This window comes from Phalacrocorax carbo, chromosome 10 (assembly GCF_963921805.1).
Source record: "Phalacrocorax carbo chromosome 10, bPhaCar2.1, whole genome shotgun sequence".
Taxonomy (NCBI): domain Eukaryota; kingdom Metazoa; phylum Chordata; class Aves; order Suliformes; family Phalacrocoracidae; genus Phalacrocorax; species Phalacrocorax carbo.
The window spans coordinates 10,949,127-10,964,474 of NC_087522.1; the positions used below are offsets into that span (position 1 = coordinate 10,949,127).

At 37.8% G+C, this 15,348-nt stretch overlaps 1 protein-coding gene across 7 annotated transcripts in view; it reads right to left on the minus strand.

Moving 5' to 3' along the window:
- Positions 1-15,348, minus strand: part of LOC104042243 (ATP binding cassette subfamily C member 1 (ABCC1 blood group)) — a 62,444-nt gene that overhangs the window by 37,367 nt on the left and 9,729 nt on the right. For 3 of the 7 annotated variants that reach the window (XM_064461812.1, XM_064461811.1, XM_064461815.1), the window contains 5 exons: positions 7,367-7,543; positions 6,485-6,610; positions 5,014-5,151; positions 3,764-3,889; positions 638-699 (listed from right to left, as the gene is read on the minus strand). In XM_064461812.1, coding sequence (XP_064317882.1) covers positions 638-699; positions 3,764-3,889; positions 5,014-5,151; positions 6,485-6,610; positions 7,367-7,393 — 479 coding nt within the window. In that variant the 5' untranslated portion in view covers positions 7,394-7,543. Of the gene's footprint in view, positions 1-637; positions 700-3,763; positions 3,890-5,013; positions 5,152-6,484; positions 6,611-7,366; positions 7,544-8,306; positions 8,329-8,596; positions 8,953-9,046; positions 9,467-15,348 lie in introns of those variants that run through there. The other 4 variants (XM_064461809.1, XM_064461810.1, XM_064461813.1 and 1 more) reach the window with 4 other exon arrangements.

Consider the following 15,348-nt stretch of genomic DNA (forward strand, 5'->3'; position numbering starts at 1 on the left):
AAAACATCTAAGGATCCTGGATGTGCCACTGAATTCAAATTTCAGGGAAAATAAAGAATGAAGTGATCTCGTTTGAAAGTCAGCCAGGCAATTAATATTCCCATGCCTACCAAGTTTCAAAATCTTTATTAGCCTTTAATTTTCCAAGCAATTCCTTTCATCTAGCTTTCTGTTGGAACTCTGGCCAAGTACCAACCACAACTATACACCAATATTATTTTACACATTTCTGTGTTTTAATTCACAATAACATGAGTTGTGATCAAATCATACAGCATAACTAAAGCTAAGTTAATTAAAAAAAAGAACCTACTGGACAAAGAGCTCACAGTTTTGAATGCCTTAGTTTTTAAATACAGCAGATAATTTCTACCTTCTTATATTTTTCAAAGAAAAATTTATTATATTCTTTCAGCCAACATATTAAATATATACTAGCAAAACTTAAAATTACAAAGACCTTATGAGGAAGTAAAAAAATTCAGGACATCAGGGGGCGGAATTAATCATTTACAAAGCAACCAACCAAAACAACCAAAATTGCATGATTATTACTAATTTAACTCTGAAAGCAGGATCCTAAAATGCCATCTAACTTTAACTTTAACTAGTGCTTTATGCATCATCTTGATCTTACCCTGTGATCCACCAGAATGTGATTCTGGAGAGGAAAGAAGCACTGAACTCTGGACATGGATTCTAAAGGAGGAAAAAAAAGAAATCAAGCCACATACCAAGTGACTGATACAGGGCCAAAAGAAACAAATCAAGCAGAAAAGATGCGTTTGAAATTACTTTTGTTTATACTTTAACTTTTGTTTATACTATTTTTTTCACATTACTAAACTTGTCATTTATGCTGTTGAGAGCTTTTTCAGAAAACACAGGCACAGCTTCAGGGCTGTCAGCAGATTAGACCACTGGGACACAGGAATAGCAGTGCTCCACATCAACAATGCAACAAATAGTTGAGGGAATTTTATAAAACAGTGCAGGCCAGACAGTCTCTCAAGATGTCATGATCAGTGCCTGCCTATATCAATGCAGGTATGCTATGAAAGCATAAATATTATAATTGCATAGAGTTAGTCATAAATTAAGAACTCAGTTCAACTGTTCTGGCATTTAATTGCTGTGACTCCATCAAAACAGATGCACAAATGAAAAAAAAATTTTAAACTCCATAAAAGTATCCCGAAACAGCCCCTAAAACCTCTACACCTCATTTATCAGTAAGCATGGGAAACTTAAGTATCCATAAAGGTATGCAGCTAGCTCATGTTCTACATCCAGCACAACGGCTGTCTGGTCTAACTACTTGTTCAGGTTAATATCCTTTCCTAATCTGGTTGGATTAAAACAGCAGAAAGGAAGGCTGGAAGAATTTCGAAGGCTCTAAAGGTGATTTACTTCCAGAATTCCACTGCAGATTTCTCTCTCCTCTCTTTCACTGCTCTGAACAGCACCTAAAGAATGCTAAAACCAGCCACTCCTTTGGCACACAAACTACTAGGTTTTTATCATCAACTATAATTGGAGCAACTCAGGTATTTCCATCCACAAAAGTCAAACATCATTAGAGTATTCTAATTAAAACAGCCAGAGCCAAGTGTTTCCCAGATTTGCATTTTTCAACTCATGTTTGTGTAACCTGGCTTCTCCACTAAGCTATATTGACGTGTGTTGTAGTCAAACTACACAAAACAGACTCCTGCATGTCCTCTTCACAACAACTTTTTTTGCAACTTTGTAGGAAACAATAAGAGTATGTATGAGACAGATGCTTTTTTGAAAGGGGGTGAGAGTTCTGCATTTCCAAAGTATTTAAACACTTGCAACAAAATGATTCAAAGCAAATCCAACACCTCACCTAATGAATAAAAGTTTAAAACTCAAAAGTAAAAAAAAAAAAGGGGGGCGGGGGGGGGGAACGGGGGGGCGGCAGTACTTTCAGCCTCACCAACATTCCTGACAGATTTTTACTTCAGCAAATACAGGGAATACTTTCAACTTTAACAAAATTTTAAAATATTCTGAACTTTACATAAAATACTGTATTACTTTTTTTGCTTTATACTTTTTTTTAGTCCACTTGCAGCTGGAAACTCTAAGTTCAAGAGTCCACTAGATCTTGTACTACCAAAAACTGGGCTTCATTTGCATAAAGCAAAAGTTTAACACATTAAGACATATTAGATTACTGTTAAAATAACTACTTAATTTTATAAAAAAAGTATTATCACAAAAAGAATTATTAATCCTACTGACAATTTATGCCATATTGAATGAAGACAACAAGTTGTAACAAGTGTGGACTTATGTAATGGAAACAAAGCAAAAACAAGCGACAAAACATACTGACTTCTATCTACATCAGCATCTACATATTAGAAATTTCACTTTAGTTTTTTGGCGTAAATAATACATAATAAGATTTTACTCAAGACTTATATTTCTGGTTTGGAAATACTCAGCAGAGGGAATTAAGCAGAATTTAAGACTGAGTAATATGACTTGCTTTGTTCTTTTCCCCATCGTAACATTCAAAACACACCACTCATGAAAGAAGGTTAAAATTTGCAGTCTGCCCTATTTCCTAGAGACACTCCTAGAAATACTCAGAACACCAAAACAAACCACTGTGGTCTCAAAGCACCTTGTAATTATTATAGCCATGATTGAATCAGAAAAGGTTTCCATAAATCCGCAATATCCTGTCAAATACATTTTGTCCCTGAATGAGACTAAAAAACCCAAAGATGAAGCTGATCCAAAGACTCCACAGTGTACTCTTCCCTCCAAGCATATACACACAGTCTGCCAGCAGTAATGCAGAGCACCACTGGCACACTGTTTACCAACATAGAAAGTAACTCTGGAATTCAATAAGTGCAACTGGTTACAGACCTCTTCCACAGTTACTAAGGCAACCCTTATTTCCCCCCCTCACACATTTCATACCTTCCTTTGTCAGTCGGTGCCACCTAACACCCATTAAACCAGAATTATGCCTTATAAAAAAATACAGAACTGAGGTTTCTAAGGTTGGCACATCCAAACTCCAGGCAGTGACAGGTGTCACTCCACTGTGACTCAGAAGGTCTAGCCTGGGGCTAAAGCAAACAGTATAATGATCCAGCACCCCCGGGTCACTTTAGATCTATGCCATATAGCCAGCACATATAATTAAGAACACAGGCAAAAAAGATCACGTCTAGGTAAAATTAGATTTCTACATCCAGACCACCCTCTAACGTTAACTTCTCTTGGAATTGAGCTGTGTAAATTTTTGCTTGACACAAGAGAAGTAAATATGGAAATAAAATGCATCTATCCAGATTCACAAGTTTTCCAGGTGCAGATTCTTCCCCATCTTCAATAGGAAGGGAATATCCATCCTTATGGGTTACTGCCTACTGAACAGTATCAGGTGACTAGGAAGACAGTTTTTCAAATCAGTATTTCCCACCGATTGCCAGAAGCACTACTGAATATAAATACATATAACTTGACCTTCAGGAATGCTATTCAGGAATGGCTAAAACAGTATTTTTGCTCTTTCCCTTAAATACAGCCCACCCTGTTTTGCATGTTATGGCCTTCATCTTCTGTGTCACCAACTAAAGAACAGAAAGAACACTCTGTTGCAAACAAGTCAACAAGTTTTTCATTATTTGGCATCTGGGAGACTATGGCCCTATAACTCATTGTACAGAATATTGCACATGTAATACTCGGCACTCAGTATAGACTGAACACTTACAGGATCATTTACTGTTTCAGAAAACAAAGGTGGTCGTTCTGGAAAACAACACAGGATCAGCTGTACAAGTAACAGGATGAAGTAGATGCAGAAGGTAACATAACGAAATGCATCCACTTCAGCACCCTACAAAGGAAGGTAATATTCCAATTAGAAGGCTTGAGGAATTTCTTTAAAACATGTTACTATTAAACATAAAACAGCTCCTTACTGTAAATTCTGCAAGCTATGTAAGTGTTACACTACCCACTCCAATACAAATTAAAGGCAACACCTATTTTGGTAATGGGAAGGTAAAGGGGCGGGGGGGAGGAGATTAAAGATAACATTTACTTTTAATCAATCACTGCCATAAACACACGAGCATGAACTTCCCCTGTAGAGAAGTTTTTTAAGACACAGTTTGTACCAACACAACATGCCCCAATTTGAAATCAAGGTATTTTTTACAGGAGCAAGGCATTTATGCACTGGGTAGTAAGGAGTTTTCAAAGCAAATTTGTTAATTAGCATACACACAGAAAATAAGAATTAGAGAAGCAGAATTTAGATTACAGTTTGTTGCATAGTGCTCAAATTCCAGATGTCCTTCCATTTTTTAGAGCGAGACCGATAAAGCACGATCCACAGAAATCAAAGCACAGGGACGGATGGAGACACCCCCACACACCCACCAGTAAAACCCCACTCCCAACAGCTAAAGACAAAAGTTGGCTAAAACTTATCAAAACTCACAGCATGGCTTAAAGGTTTCAAGAAAGTGATATGCCATTTTCAGGCATCTCCACAATTAATCTGATATTTGAGGTGGTCTTACTATAAAGCATACTGACATCAAAATATTTCACTTCTACACTTTCATTTTGTCTCAGCAGATAAGACCACATTACCATCAAACCCAGTGTTTCAGGAAATCCACTGTATAATCAACAGGAAGATGATGTAAACTCTCAGAACAGTTTCATGTCAAAGATCATACGCTTTTATTGTACTCAGCACACACATCCCCTTTCTAGAACAACTAAGCAGAATTTTCTTGGTAACTGTTGCTAGTTAAGACCACTACGAATTTCACTAGCATTTCGAAACAAGAGACATTAAGTCTTGCTTGTTTTACTTTTATAACCCAAGTAATGAAGGTACACTGAATGGATCATTAACTGACTTGGCTGGCATAATTAGCAAGCAACTACTCTATTACAGCAGCATTTGGGATCATTTTCGACTGAATGAGGACAGCAGTCACTTACCATATTTAAGGCATGTATTATTTTGGATCTAAATACCACTGTGGCACACAACAATGAGATAAGCCAGAAAATTGTCATTACACCTGAAGACTGGACTCCTTTTACTCTTTCATACTGTATTAAAAATGTGGCAAGCAACTGTGGACAAAGAAGATAAAAATACATTCACAAGCTTTAAGTTTTACAACACATTATACACATATACAAGGTAGTGTGTTAAAGTGTGCTTATTGAACATTTCAAATCCACTTTCTCCCAAACATTCTAACACCCAGAGATTTTAAGTGTAATTCAAAAATACATTTAAATAGGAAATTCTCTGGAGCAGTAAAGCTAAGAAGTGGACAAAAAAGGGAAAAGGAATATGTATTACATAGAAGTAAATGACCACATACACAAAAGCACTTCAAAAGCTGCCAGTCTTTATTTCTTCACTTTTCTGGTTCTGCATCACAAATCAGCAAGCATTTATAGTGACCCTACATCCCTTCCAAGTATTTCCCAACTAATTCTTTTTAAAATAGAAAGACTTCTTTCCATACAAGCCACAATGCCAAACAACACTGACCAAGTATCACTCTATTTCTGTATTGTATGTTTCCAGAGTCCTTCAGGAAGCTGGTACAACTTAGTAATCTCACTTGGTTACTGCAACATACATTTTCAATCATTGACAATTGCATTATTAAATGAAGACAAACTATTTAACAGCTCTTGCATCTCTCAGCATGTTTCAGGGCTGGGGTTTGGTTTTGTTTTGTTTTGTTGTTGTTATTGCTATTGGAGTTGTTGTGTTCCATCCTATTCCCCCCTTGAGCAGCACGTTTAATCACTACCATTCCAGTCTGATAAATGTAAGGCAACTGACAATAAATCAACGGCAAGGCATTTTCCTTGAAATGCAGGCTGCAGAGATACTGGTGTGAATGTAGAAAATACTTGAGCATCTAGGTAGAAAGAGTTAGCTAGGAACACCTATGTGCCTCATGTGGCATTTAAAACTTTCCACCATGCCAAACATAACAAAGAAAAAATGCACTGAAAAATGTTACATGAAAGAGTTTGTAATAAGATACTTAATAATGCAATGCCTTCGACAGTCTCTTACAAGTTCAGTGCAATTTGTATTACCCAGGTTTAATCAGTTCTCTCACTTGCTTCCTCCACCCCATGCTTGAGTCAAGCTATCAAATGAATGGTAGCTCAAGCCTACCAAAACAAGGCAAGACAACTAGCACTGGCTTGTGTGCTGACATGCAAAGCACACTGAGCACAGCTGAGTTGGGTTTTTTCCCCTAATTTTTTTTATTAAAAGAAAGCAGACATTTCAGAGTCAATATTTCACAGTTCAACTGCAGATTATGTCTGCATGTAAAGATCGTAGCTTAAAGATTTGCAACACTGAATAATACTAAAATGCATGTTATTGCTTAAGGCTTTCATGAACAAAGGCCATAACAGAAAAACTTACCATTGTTATACCCAATACTGTAGGCCTAATGAGAAAAAATGGAGCTCGAAAAATATTTTGACTTCTTTCCCAGAAAGAGTAGAAAAGGTCTGCCCAGCAGACTATCCACAGTATTAAGCCCAAAGCCTGCAATACAAAAGTGTATTTCATACATCAGCTCGCACAGATTAGGCAGCACAATATATACATGAACACTAGATGTGAAGTGTCAGTAGAAGAGGAGTCAGAACCAGAACATCTCTTTTGGGCAATTCTACAACATGCACCAAAGAAGAGTAATCTGGCTTTACCTATTGGATCCCCGATAGAAGAAAAAAGTTTACTAATTTTTAGTACCATATAATTCATTTCTTATTAAGCAGGAAGATGGTGAATCTCACTCCTGACTGCAGAGACAAAAACTCTCCAATACACCATGCTATTATAGTCCTTCTTAAAACTTTTCACTTAGTCTACTGGGGGGCGGGTGGGTAAGAAAACATTAAGTACCTATTTCACAACAGAATTGGACTAGAACACTTGCAGAAGCTGTAGAAAACTATGTTGTGTAATATAAGAAGCAGAAACAATAATAAATTCTTTTTATTATTGAAATAAAGGCCTCAAGTTTGAGTTGCCTAAAATAGTCTTCTCCAACTGGTCTTACAAAGGATTTCCATGCTTTTTTTGCTATGTTAGAGTAAATTTCAGAAAGCCTACTGGTAAAAGGTCAATGGAAACACATAAGGCTTGGAAATCAAACACAAGTAGAACAACCAAGTTACAGCTGAAGTATGCACACAGGCCAAGACTGATGCTCAACAGTGTGCTAAAACATAGCTGAAAAATAGATTCAAACTTCCAGATAAGCTTAGTAAGTTCTTATTTTAAAAAGTCACATACCGTTTTGGCTTTGTTGAGGTTTGACATTTGTATGTATCCCCTGTCATGACAACGAAGGTATAGGAAGTACAATGGGAAGCAGACCCACAGGTAAATGCAAGGAATCCAGACCAGGACTGTGTTCTGAAAGCACTGAGTGAAGTCTGGATTTTCTGTGTGCCATGTCAGATTCCAGTCCTGGGGAGAGAAAACAGATCAAGTTAAAGAAAAAACAAACACGGAACTTCAGCATTTAAAAAAAGAAATAACCATTACCTGCCTTATTGTGTATCTCGTGTATTTATTTATACTTTTATTAATCTGGCTCCATTCTGTGATGTTTCTAATTTTATTGCACTTTATGTAGCTCAGAAGTTTTAAACCTTCACAGGATGGCATCAATGTCACTTCTGTTGGTTATACACAGCTACCGTAACACACAACTCACTCACACGTAGTATTGGGATCTTTAACCATACTTACCAGGATCTTTAACAGAATTAATCAAAGATTTTCACATTATTGTTGCAGAACAATAACATTATAATCACTGTTCATGTATGTACAAATACTCAGATACATCCCATTCCCTAATCTCAGTGTGGAAACATTATCTGGCACACAGTAAATGTGAACAGCACAAGACAACATCACTTCACTATTTGTGAAGTAGTCTCATAGCTCCCAAGCTATCTGCACAAACCCAGTTGAGACTTTCTGGTAATTCATAACAACAGGGCACAGAACTAAGTAAAAAAGTCTCACCCTTGCGGCCCATTTCCTACTCAACAGCAGGAAAATGTAAAACAAAATAAATTCAGTATTTTCCTATTTCTTGTGGTCACCATTTCCATTACTGGTACAAGGACTATTTATAATGACGGGCTATTTATTAAAATGAACTTTCCTACCATATTTATGACTGGCTTGAGTTAGGGAAATCTCTTGCAGGAAATTATACCTTAAAGTTACTGACATTTCTGTAAATTTACCACAAGGGGCACTTCCTTTCAAGTGCTGTAGATTTCTGACTCTCCAACAGAATGCTGCAGTACAGAGATATCACTGCTGCAGATGGACAGCAATGTTCAACAGCCAAAGCATAGCTCACAGGCTTCTGTTTAAAAGCCACACACCCAAGAGTAGCAGCCCCATGCCCAAAGGCTTGTTAACTGTAGTGTCATTTTCAGTTGCAAAGCATTTTTTCAGACAGTTGCACAGCTTACAACTGCACAGATTACCAGTACGTACCACTGCCAGGACATAATGGCAGTCAGTAATTCTTCTCCTCTGCCTGAGCTGGTCACGGAAGTAAACGCCATTATCCACATTTTATAGATGAGAAAACAGAACCAAAAGAAGCTCTAGTGCCTGCCCCTCTATTCCAACATCAAAGCTGGAAACAGACACCACTGCTCAGAATCACTGCACTTTGATCCTTATTTGTCCCCATCTTCCACTGATTAAACAGTTTCAAACACAATTACAAACAGAGGAAAATAGATCCAAAGAGAAATGTAAGACATAACTTGCAAAAATTTCAACTTGAGGCTAACCAGACATTATTTTAATCATAGAGCAAGCTTCCCCTTAAATTTGACCATTCTGTATTAAGATGTTTTGACTAAAAAAAAAACAAACCACCCCCCCCCCCAAAAAAAAAAAAAACAAAACAACACACACACACAAAAAACCCCCCACCTTATTTTGAAAATGTATCAACAAAAGAATTTTTCTTCCCCACTTCCCTCTCATTTTCTGTCAGAATCTAGGACTTCTTTCTCAGTTAGATACAACTGACAGTATGCACAGAACACACAGTTGTTATTTTTATCCTCTAATTCCACAGCACTCTAAAAATTCTTCTTAGTATCATTTTTTAATTTTTCAGTTTCAAGAAAAAAAATCTCTGAACTTAATACAGCCAATTCAAGGAAATTAACACTAGTAGAGCAAAAAAAAGCCCAGCTATGTTTTAGTGTATTTGCATAGGGGTCATCTAAGTTGTTCATGACAAGGCAGCAGCTGTGAGACGCTGTGCGCAAGCCACATGCTTGTGAAGTTCCCTGACTGCATAACATCAGAAATTTCAGCTGAGTCATCCTTACATTTAGCCACCACACAAATGTTTTCAGCTTTCTTAGTCCAGCTGCTCCACTGCAACACAACAGCCAAGAAAAAGTCTCATGACTCTGCATAACAGTTTACAATTCACAAATTAAGACAGTTAATATGATTATGATAATACGATTAACTATAATTAAGATTACTCATATGATAAAAGTAAATTGACAGGATGTAATCACCTTTACAACAAACAAGAGCACTGACATCATTTTATTGAGTAAATTTTTTGAGATCTACACGCTGCTTAAGAAACTTACTATCTCTTTTTTTCAGTGTTTTTAAATGCTTGCTGTAAAATGAATCAGGCAATTACCAGAAAGGACAGAGCAGGTAATGCACATGTCACTGCCACGTAGCTAAGTAAAAGAAGTGCTGCATGCATGACTGCTATGTACATTGGCTGAACGATATAATAAAAATATGTACAATTTTCCATTTAACTTTCATATTTGCAAGTTATCCAGAGGTGCGGCTGCACGAAAGGCAAGAGGTGGTGATGCAACGGTACTTCAGGATTAAGAAAAATTGGGGCAAATGGGCAGGTTGGGTTAAAATTACTGCTAGAATTTAACAGCTACAGTAACATCAGTGTATCTTCCTTCACATTTTTCCAGGATTTGATCCAGAGGCTGTTGGTATCAAACAGGAGTTTGGTAAGCTTAAATACACTATTATTCTCTATACAAGAGAAATGGCTACACTCAGATGAGGTGCAGAAGCTCTTCCATTTTACATTCATTTCAGGTGACAAAAGGTGAGGAAAGCATGCATGAAGAGAGAGACATGGTAGTATTTTTTCCTGCTGATTCCCTAGGTGAAATTCTCTCAGACTATGTCTGTACAAGGCAGCAGCACAGACAGGAATAGAGCTGTAGACCCAATATTTGCTGCTGAGCACTTGATGTCCTCACAAGATGCCTTTCACTCAGGTCCATATGAAACGAGTTGCAGGCTCCCCTACAGATTGACTAGACTGTCCATCAGCCACTGGAGCATGTTTCCCAGTTAATGCCTGTCCAAAAGGCACTTGGGCCACTCTTGAGTGAACCAACAAGCAGGACAGGGGACTGTCAGGAGGTCGCATCAGAAGTAGGCTCCTGGTCTGAACTGAGATGTTAAACCCTTCAGCAGGCAAAGTCAAGAGGAACTCAATCCATTACAAAAGAAAGGCATACCTTAAGTTCCGTACGGTGAATATCATAGCTTTATGAGATTCAGTTGTGGCTGGGAAACATGTCACTCATCATGAAACCAGCATGCATTCATATTCAAATCACAACATTCAGTTACACAAGTCTAGACTAGTTCTGCCAGTTTAAAGTACATGCTTCTTGTTTGCTTTATTGAAACCCAGTTTCAGAGTTTTATTTTTTTCCAGCATGAACAAAAATTCTTTATGGAACTATGCAGAAGCATTCACTGAAGCAGACCTTTGTATTTATCAGACATTAATTAGCAGATTAATGACATTTTTCTGACTCAAGTTTTAGAAACACTATTTTAGCAAGTTCTATTAAAGCACTAAGTTGCCCCATTTTCACATCTCAAAGATTCATAACAATTTTCACCCTGACTGATCAGCTAACCCTTCTACTTTGCAAGAGCATATCAAGTGACAGATATCCAACTATCCACTGAAAGCCTACACAAACTAGCAGCCTCCTGCCATGCAGGAGGAGTAGGAAAAAAAGTTAGGTTTATAGCTATTAGATTTTATCATCTGGAAGCAGCCTTTAAGCTATGACTGCAGGACCCCACAGGAGAAGAATCAGTGTGATCCTTGTTCCTTTCTTGGTAGATGTTGGGAGAGATGTGCTGTTGCCGCATTTTAGTCTAGTCCAGAAGAACCACATCTCAGATGTTAAAGTTTCAGCTCGTGTATTTTTCACTCTAAAATCCCCGGACAATTTTAAAGTTTCCCAGAACAGCAAATGGGTTTTTTTTAAATTTACCCGACCTATTTCTCAGTTTTCATTTCCATCACCAGCACTGTGGCTGAAAAAATATGAGTCCACAGCTATTGTGCCCAATAGTATGTGTTCTCTTATGGCACAAAAAAGCTTCCTATCACATTTGAAGTGAAACCCTCCGTCTCCAAGAGGAGCACAAAAAATGCTTGGCATTCCCCAGAATCATGTGGATCTATCACAGGTAAGCCACTTATTTAATAGTGCATAAACCCTAGGAAAATAAAGAACTATTATTAATTCCTATCTAAAATTTCAGTAGCAAACAAGAACAAAATATTGGCAGTAGGACTGTAAGACAAAGCTGCAACACAAAAGATCACTTATTCTGCCTCTGCTGAGTAGAGGAAGACACGCCTTCAGTGTGTCTAAGCTGAGGAATAACAGTATTTGACACTGGATGGGACCTTATGGCTGGCTGCCTCTTTCCTGGCAGCCAGGAAAGTCTGTTAAGTGAGCAGTCAGCAGCCGCCTGTTCTCATATCAATAATCCTACTTGACCCACAGCACATTTTAAAATTCTCACTGGCAGAAGTGGAGAGACCAAAATTCCTCAGTTTCATGCCTGCTGTGTGCAAGCGTGCTAGAGGTGCAGGCTGCCAGCCACACTGTTAAATCTACCTGCATGAATGAGCTGTGACTCTGAAACGACTGAAACATTACTATACACCTACATAAAAAAAAAATTACAAAACCACACTGGAATCTTCATAGCACGGTCAACACTTACTCTTTCAAATCAAGTTTGACACTGACATCGGTGTACACGCACTACTTCAATATCACCCACAGAAGAACTACCTCCTTTGTAATACCAAGGTAAGTTTTCTCAATCTTATTTTCCTAACAGTAAAAAACTTTTTCCATTTAATGCAATGCTTACATTTAGTAGACTGCAAGTAATTAGTGCTCTCAGGCACTAACACTGTAATTGCAGCTGACAACTTTCATTATAATAGTAGCATCACTTTCTCACTGAATTAGGAAATCTCAGTCTGGCAGCTCTAGATATCATATTAAAAAATTCCCCAGTGTAGCACCTATAAACCCATGAGCTGACTCAACCATTCTCCCCGATGCCAGGAGGCCATCGGCCTTTAGCCTATACTATCTAGGACAGCAAGTTTCCTGCCTGCCTCTCCCCAGATAGGGGATTTGCCTGATCTAGGTGAACCTACAGCCTCAGAAGAGCTACTAGCACCAGCGAACAACAAGGGCTGCAGAAAAGGACCTCTCCCTTTAAGGCTGATTTAAAGGAACTCTGCCCTTGCTTTAAAAGTCCCTGATACCACCACTCTACATCAAATTCAATAGTAAAAACAGTGACACTGTTTACCACACTAAGAATTAAGGAAAACAAACTACAAAGCAATCCATATTTTGCAATGGGTTAGAAGAAGGTCTGTCTTTAAGTGATGAACTTAAAAGAGCTCTCCAAAGTTATTCAGGCTGCCAAGGAAGTTTTATTTAATTTAGCTTTAGAAACTTTGAAGAAACACTGAAATAATGTTCTCAAAACACTGTAAATATAGCATCTTTATTATGTCATTCACATTTTGGAGTCAGATCATTGAACATGTTCCGAAGCTCACCATTTCTCTAAAAGCATATCTATAGAATAGAGCCTGAAACAAACAGTGTCTTACACAATTTTCTCCAACATAACCTGTTGTGCTTACTCTTCAGGCTAAATCACAAGAAGTGACAGGTTGCCAGAACAAGCAACAGATATCTGTATGAGAAAAAGACACCAGGACTCCCATAAAAAGCAGCAGAAACACCCACACCTGCATCTCTCGTGTCTGCTCAGCAATATTCGCAGGAACAAGCAGCAGACAGTAACAACATCCCTAACCGTGGCAAACAAGGCATTGAATGAGGTATATGACACTACGAGCAACCATCACAAACTTCCCATTTACATGTTTATAAATCCTTTAAAAATACTACGCATATTGTATTGAAATTATTTTGGAAAAAGTACTACTTGCATTGAAGGATTCAATGGCTCTAGAATCAATTCCAGATGAAGTAGCATAACATACAAGGGACAAACATAGCTTTCCACCTTAGTTGACATTTATTTCCTCTAGCTTTTTTTCATAATAAACAGGAAGTCACCCAAAATGCACAGATCTCACCTGTGACACAATGTAGTAGTTCTTGCAATTGAAGTGAGTGCAGAATGTACAAGTAAAGTAGTACCTTTGCTGTGACACACACAAAGTGAGCTCATGCTGCATCTAAGTAAAGCTTTCGGTACACTGCAAATTCCTTTGAAGACCTATACTACTACATTAAATTAATGGTTTACTGGTTTATTGTATTATCTAAGGCTGTACTCTGCAAATAGGAAGTATAAAAAAGTTTAAAATACTCATACAGGTTTCACAGTAATATCTTTCCAACAGTTACTTCCTATGCTTAACGACAGACAGCCAGGAGTGATTTTTTGGAACACACAAAACCAGGATTCTACTAAACAGTAAAAGCCACACAACCAAATACTTGATCTCATTCCCAGACCTACACAGACTCTAAAAAGTACTTCTGCAATGAGAAATGACAGAACTATGCTCCTGCATGGAACTATACTACTTACCACAAGCAGTGGAACAAATGAACATAGAGTGTACCAGACTGCTGATTTGGGAAGAGCCTTCAGGACTTCCCTTCATGGTCACACCTGAGGACAGGTGCTCATATCCTAACGGAGTTCTCAGACAATTCTTCAGGCCAATAACAGCCCAGTTAGATCAATAAGTTTCTACCTTTTTGTTCTTCTACTGCCACAAAGGTGAAATAAGAAACATTACTGGTAATTGCCACATTGGGATGTCAGAATTAGATTCAGATCTCCAACTCTCATGGAGATCACAATCACCCACAGAAAAACCATAGTTTGGGGATTTTTAAATTACTGCAGGAGAACTAAACCTACCATGCAATTGAGGATCTTCTCCTACTTGATACTAGAGCCTTGGGCAGGGGGTGTTCAAACAGTGAGAATACAAAACATTTCTCCTCATAAAACCATGAATGGAACAAACTACTGCTATTAAGTCTGAAGTTCATTGGTTAAAATGCTAATAGTAGTTAGGGAAGCAAGGAAAAAAATAATAGTTTAGCAAAAGTTTGAAAAATAGAGGTCTCCAATTAAGATTTTGACGTGCAAGCCTTGTGTCTGAATTAAAAGCCTTAAATCATTCACAAGCAAGCCTTCCAGCCCAGCCTCACCCAATACCACATTCAGATCAAGACCTCAGATAGAAGAGACCATACCCCTTCTTCTTTTGTTTCTGAAATCTAAGCTTTATTCTTTTAGTCTCTTAACTTTGTCACAAGACAGGATTGTTAGAACAAGAGGGGAACATTTACAAAAATCTAATAGTCACATAATAAATGGGTCCTAAAATCTTTAAAGATTTAGGGGGGAAAATAACAGTAAGTGTTTCTAGTGACGGGGAAATATCCTTAATTTCTCATAACACTTTCTATTAGAAATGTATTCAGCAAGACTAAGTTCTCAACAGTAATGACTTACATAATGCAGATTTGACTTGTTAAACACAGCCAAGAGAAAGCCTCTGCCTTCCAGTGCCTGGTCCTGAACTTAAATCAAGTTCTTGCACTTGCCCAAAACCCAAACACGAGTACTTCATAATATTTACAAAGAGTTTAAATCCTTTGTTATGGACAGCACTGCATCAGCTGAAACTGTGTGTAAAATGATGAGGGGGAAAAAAAAAAAAAAAAGCATGTTTTGTCTTTACTTCCCTCTAGCCTAAAATAAGAAGCTGGTGCTAGCAAGTTGCCAGAAAAAGGAGCACCTGCAGCTGTGGAATTTAAAATACCTGATCTTCGTAATCCAAGAAGCTAAAAGCCACTGAACTATGGCTACTTTTTGTG